This window comes from Lynx rufus, unplaced genomic scaffold (genome assembly GCF_022079265.1).
Source record: "Lynx rufus isolate CCGP_SWC_20201006 ecotype Redwood Valley unplaced genomic scaffold, mLynRuf1.p SCAF_2, whole genome shotgun sequence".
Taxonomy (NCBI): Eukaryota; Metazoa; Chordata; class Mammalia; order Carnivora; family Felidae; genus Lynx; species Lynx rufus.
Genome location: NW_025814834.1, coordinates 188113676 through 188119675, shown reverse-complemented (window position 1 = coordinate 188119675; position 6000 = coordinate 188113676). Strand labels below are relative to the sequence as shown.

At 59.0% G+C, this 6000-nt stretch overlaps 1 protein-coding gene across 1 annotated transcript; it reads left to right on the top strand.

Moving 5' to 3' along the window:
* The first annotated feature begins 336 nt into the window (after positions 1-336).
* ARTN (artemin) lies at positions 337-3286 on the top strand. Its single transcript, XM_047082360.1, is given in 5 exon segments — positions 337-469; positions 678-729; positions 2522-2589; positions 2592-2744; positions 2817-3286. Coding segments are annotated over 5 exon segments (876 nt in total).
* The last annotated feature ends 2714 nt before the right edge of the window (positions 3287-6000 follow it).

The following is a 6000-nucleotide window of genomic DNA, read 5'->3' as shown; positions in this document are numbered from 1 at the left end:
ACTGCAGGGCCCTCGGCTGAGGCAGGGACCGGCCAGTCCCCTCCCTCCCCGCCCTCAGCCCAGCCTCCCGACTCCCTACTTCGGGTGTCTACAAACTCTGAACGCCCAGTTCCCGCGCCTCTCCGCCGCCTGGGTTCTTAGCTCTGAGTCCCAGGGTCCCCTCCCAGCGTCTCCTCCCCCCAAGCTCTGGGGACCTAGGGCAGCTAGAGGGGGGGCGGGGGGACTCGATCCCAGCAGGTGGAGTGGCCAGGTGAGCCCTGAAAGGTGGAGTTGGGCGGGGGCGCTCTGGGCCCCACCCCAGGATCCGGTGACGCCGGGGCTGGAATTTGACACCGGATGGCGGCGGGCATGAGGCTGCTGAGGGATGGAGTTGGGCCCGGCCCCCAGACACGGCTCAGGGGCTCGGCCAGCAGCAGGTCCCTCAGGCCCCAGCCTTCACTGCGTCCCGGACCCGGAGCCCTGCACCTCGGTAAGCTGACCTGTTGGCCCACCCCTGTCCCAGCCCTGGGGCTAGGGGGAGCGGGCAGGATGGTTCCCCTCCACTCCTTTCTCACATTCTCTCTCCCTCCCCTGGGCCGGAGGCACAGCCCTCAGCCCCTCCCAGCCCCCTCGGTCCCCCTGTTGCTGGTCGGACTGCGCTAGCCCGCTGTAATGTGAGGCTCCTGCTGCCGCTACAGGGCACAGACTGGCTGCCAAGGCCACGCTTTTGGCTAAAAGAGGCGCTGCCAGGTGCACAGCCTTGGGCATGAGCCTTTTAAGCTGCGGGGAAAAGCCCAGCACTGGTCCCAGGAAAGGTGCCTAGAAGAACACGGAGCAGGACCCCTGTGGTAAGTATCTGGCTGGCAGGAGCGGGGCAAGGACTGGAGGACCACCAAGTGGCCCCAGGCTGCAGAAGGGAGACTGGACCTGCCCTGCCCTGCCCTGCCCTCAAGAGACCTGCTCCTGAGCTCCCCCTAGTGCAGGGGGCCACTAAGGCTGCCTGGCCCGGGTTTCCCTCCATCATTGAAAACAGTTACTAGCTTGGCCCATCAAGGCTCGATTCAGTTAGCAGAGCACACCTAGCGCTGGAGGACCACACCAGTGAGGTCTGGGGAGATCTGGCCCACAGGTATGCAGACGTTCTGTGGGCTATGGGGTGGGGGTGGAAGGTGACAGCTGGGACCCAAGGGTAGACCAGCTAGTGAGGACTCCAGGGCCCCAGAGGGATGTATGGGAATGCCAGCCAATGTGGGTTCACCAAAGGTTGGTGGGGCTCAGAAAGGCTGGATGGGCTCAGGAAGGATGGTTCATGGGGGGAAACTTATAAAAGCAGGGCCAGGTTTCCAGACCTACAGGAAGCTGGAAGGGGGACAAACCTGGACCAGCTCTCAGAGACGAGGTTGAAGTGGAGGCCTGGCTGGTCCTCCTGGGAATAGCTCAGGCCTGAGTATTTGAGCAAAGGGAAAAGCCCATCCACCCTTTGAGTCAACAGGTTTGGCAATGCTGCCCCCTGGTGGCCATAGGGAGCCATGCCCAGGCCCTATGTTAGAGGACCCATCAGCCACCATCATGGACTAGCTCTTGAGGGACATCTGTGGCGAGAAGACAGAACTCTGGCAGCTTGGGGTGCAGACTGAAATCTTAGAGGAGCAAGGTGCTGCAGTGCTGGGTGGGCAACACAGGCTGAGGCCTGGGTCTTGCTAACATCAGCTAGGTCAATAGCAAGCACCCTAATTCTTCTCTAGGCCATAGTTTCCTGCTCTGTGACATGGAGAAAAAGCTCCCTAGTTCCTTCTCCAGCTGCTCCTGGAAGCTCCAGCTCTGTAGCACAGGGCAGGAAGGTCCTGAGGAAAGAGGCCTTGTGACATTAGACAGTCACTGAGCTTCCCTGAGCCTTATTTGCTCAGGTGGAACATGAGGATTCTGCCATCTACCTCATGCAGTTGTGAGAACTGAAAGAAGGAACAGGTGCAAAGCATCAACACATAGTTAGGTTCTTGATGTAGTTACTTCTCCTCCTGGGTTGGGTCCACCTTTCCAAGCCCCATGTTCCTGGCCTGAAGACACTGAAGTGGAGCGGTGGCCTGCTCTCAATGTTCCGAGCTGCCTCAAGAGAAGGGGGCGTGTGTGTGTGTGTGTGTGTGTGTGTGTGTGTGTGTGTGTGAACAGGTCAACTACAGCTGATGGGAGCTCCTGGTATTGACAGAGATGGAGCCCAGATGTGGAGGCCCTTCTGTGCTGCCCCACTGGCCCCAGCTTGGGCGGCAGGTGAGTGGTTCTCCCAGTGATGTCACTGGGTATTGAGGAAAGGTGGTCTGATTGGGGAGAGAACGCATGGCTTGGCCTCGGCAAGCGGGTGACAGAAGCGGAAGGGGAAATGGTCAAGGAGGGACTAGGAGTAAGTAGGAAAGTCAGTGTCCTCAGCTGACCTCTCCCCTAGGCTCCCTGAAGCCGTGGACCCATTGTCCTCCTATCTAAACCCTTCCATAGCTCCCCCCACCCAACTAAGAGCCCATCCTGCCTCTGATCCCTGCTGCCCCAGCCAGCCCCTTCCCGAACTCCCTACACCCCAAGCTGACCTCGGTGCCCTCTTCCTCCCTGAGGCTCCACTTTTCTCTCTGTGCAGTCTGCCCTGTGGCCAACCCTGGCCGCTCTGGCCCTGCTGAGCAGCGTCGCCGAGGCCTCCCTGGGCCCCGGGCCCCGCAGCCCCGCCCCGCGCCTCGGCCCCGCCCCGGCCCCGGCGGCCCCCACCGGCCACCTGCCGGGTAGGTGAGAAGGCGAGGGGGGCGGGGCGGGACCGGCCCCGGGACCCATCGAGTGACTCCATCTCATTGCAGGGGGCCGCCAGCCTCGCACGTGCGGCGGAAGAGCTCGGCGGCCGCCGCCCCAGCCTCCCCGGCCCGCGCCCCAGCCACCTGCGCCCTCGCCCGCGCCTCCCCGCGGGGGCCGCGCGGCGCGGGCCGGCCGCGCGAGCTGGGGGAGTCGCGCGCGGACCGCGGGGGCGCGGGGCTGCCGCCTGCGGTCGCAGCTGGTGCCGGTGCGCGCGCTCGGCCTGGGCCACAGCTCCGACGAGCTGGTGCGTTTCCGCTTCTGCAGCGGCTCCTGCCGCCGCGCGCGCTCCCCGCACGACCTCAGCCTGGCCAGCCTGCTGGGCGCCGGGGCCCTACGGCCGCCCCCGGGCTCGCGCCCCGTCAGCCAGCCGTGCTGCCGACCCACGCGCTACGAGGCGGTCTCCTTCATGGACGTCAACAGCACCTGGAGGACCGTGGACCGCCTTTCCGCCACTGCCTGCGGCTGCCTGGGCTGAGACCTCGCTCCAGGGGTTTGCGGACTGTACCCTTACCCGCGGATCCTCGAACCTGGGGCCTTCTCGCAGGAGCCGGCGGGTGGGGGGCCCTGGGCCAGAGATGGAGGCCTCAGCCGGGTGAGTGATGGCTATCAGCCCTGGAGAGATGGAAGGACGACTGACCTGCGGCCCCAGGGTCCTCGCCCTGCAAGTCCCAGCCCTGCAGGCACCAGACAACCTCAGCTGTGGAGACCTTAGGACCCACTTCTCACAGACTCTGGCACCGACCAGGCCACACACCCAGGACTCCTCCTCTGGAGAACTCAGCAGCTCTGAAGTCCCAGCCTCAGCCCAGGCCCTGGGGGGTATGGAATTGGAGGAGACACATTGCTGACATGGGCCTGTACTCTTTCGTGGTTGCTGGACCCCTATTTATTATTCCTAAGTTATTTATTTACTTCTGTGGTTTGTCACATCCTTTCCTGGGCAGTGGGGCTGGATGGGTAAAAGCAGCTGGATGGAGATCATGCGCTGGCCATCCCACTCACTTCAGGCTGACTCAGCAATCACAGGCCTGTGATCTCCCATTGCTTGCCCCCCCACCCAGCAGCTCTGGGACACGGGGCATAGAACACAGGCAGAGTGGGTGGCAAAGGTGTGTTCACCAGTCCTGAAAGGGCAGCTCACACCCCCCTGCACAGTCCCCAGCACTTGGGACCTGTAGTTACCGGTGGAGAAAACTCTATCCCTGTGACATCAGGCATCCTGGGGGCCTCACAATGTGTAATGACACAGAAAACCACACATTGCCCCACCCCACTGTCACTAATCTGTCCTACCCTCCAGGGCACCCTAATGGGTGCATACACTGCCTCTGCTTGTAGACAATCCAGCATGGGGAGCTCACTACCCACCTTCCATGAAGCCACCCAGGGCAAAAGAGCATCTGAGAAGGCTGAAGGTGGGGAAGAAGGTGCAGCGGGAGGCTGGTTTGGGAGAATGAAGCAGAGTGCATCAAGGGATAAGAGGGCAGGAAAGAACTGAGGTTCCCCCCTCCCCAGAGGGACCTGCATTTTGAGTGATAAAGATATTCATTTATTCATTCAACAAATATTTATTACCTATTATATGTCAGTCACTAGGTAGACACCAGCAATACAGAAGTGAAAGGGACATGATCCCTGCCCTTAAGCTTAAAATCGGGAGAGACAGACAATAAATAATTACTTAAATAATTATTTTTTAAGTTCAATTTGGCAAATAGTATGAAAAAGGACAAGAAGCTAAGCGGTATACACTTGCACCTGGAAGGAAGGAGAGGTTAGTGCTGACCCTGGCCTTCCACAGTGCCCCCGAGTCATCTTAAAAGTCCATGCAATCCTGAGCTTTCCTGCATGTCCTATGCAACCCTGTTTCCTGGGTCCTGTGAATTTATCCAATATGATGTTCTTTGGCAATAAGACATACATATGGAAAGGCTACTGAGTCTGAGGAACCATGGGACATCCGGAGGGGCTGTCGGGAGGAAGGGATATGCTGGTCTGGAGCTGAGGAGGGAGGTCTGGGCTGGAGATTAATTCAGCAGCTTTAAGTACAAGGGCAGTAGCCGCAGCCAGGGGCGCATGAGAGCACCATGAGAGTGAGCCGGCTGAGGCCCCCCCCCCCCCCGCCCAAGGCATCTGACACTGCGAACCAAAATTCCTTCCAAACTAAGTGCCTGCTTTGGCACAGGTGCCCCTTCACCCAGGCAAGAGTGAGGGCTGTGTGCGTTCTGGGTCAAGGAGGAGAAACAAGTCTGTGCTTCCACTCTTCTGTGTTTACTGCCCCAGTTCTAGGTGCTCCCCAAACTCTGGTGCTTTTGCACTGCCTTCAAACACTCCTTTGGTGTTTACCTCTTTCTGCCTCCAAACTGATTCAGGATCCTCGGTCTCCTGCGCTCCCCACCTCCACCTGAAGAAAGTGGCACCAGTACCATACAAGTTTGCAGACACTACCTGGCCTTGGTTAAGGGTGAAGGGGGCCATCCTGTCAACTGAAGGGTCACTGGGCCTAGGGAGCCCCTGCTAGAAAGACTTGAAAGCCTAGCCTAGCCCCCAAACCCTCCAGGCCCTGCCCTTCAGTGGTCATCTCTACTCTCAGAGCCACTTAAAGGAGACCGACTGAAGGCACCTCTGACAATGTTCATAGCAAGAGCCAGTTCAGAACCCAAGCCAAAGGTACTGGCTCTCAACAGTCCCCAGATTGCCAGTCCTCAAACGAGTAGGGTCCTTCCAACTCAAGGCTACGTTCAGGGCCCCAGAGAGACTGTGCCCAACATCTCACAAAGTCCCAGATGAAACAGCACCTTCTCCACGAGAAGACACGTTCCTGTAAGAACTGGCCTCGGTGTGCAGCTCACAACAACCCAAATCCCTCTTTTAAAAAATAAGGCCATTTTCCCCAAAGGAAACAAGCTCCAGAACTGCAGTGCTCTGCCTGCAACTTAGAGGCATGATCTACACATGATCTAACAGGCAGAGCACTTTCTACTCCTGAAAGCCACAGGTGGTTCTGGTTATCTCCATTTTTGACTGCAGACTTTGTTTCACATTTGCAAAACTACGTCGTCCATTTGAGTATCTTCCCAGAACTAAGGTACGGTGTCCTCCAAAGGGGTATCACGTCACCATCTCTTGTAAGAAAACTATAGGCAGCTTTGAAAACTACAGCAGCTTCAGGGAGCACCCAAAACTTCC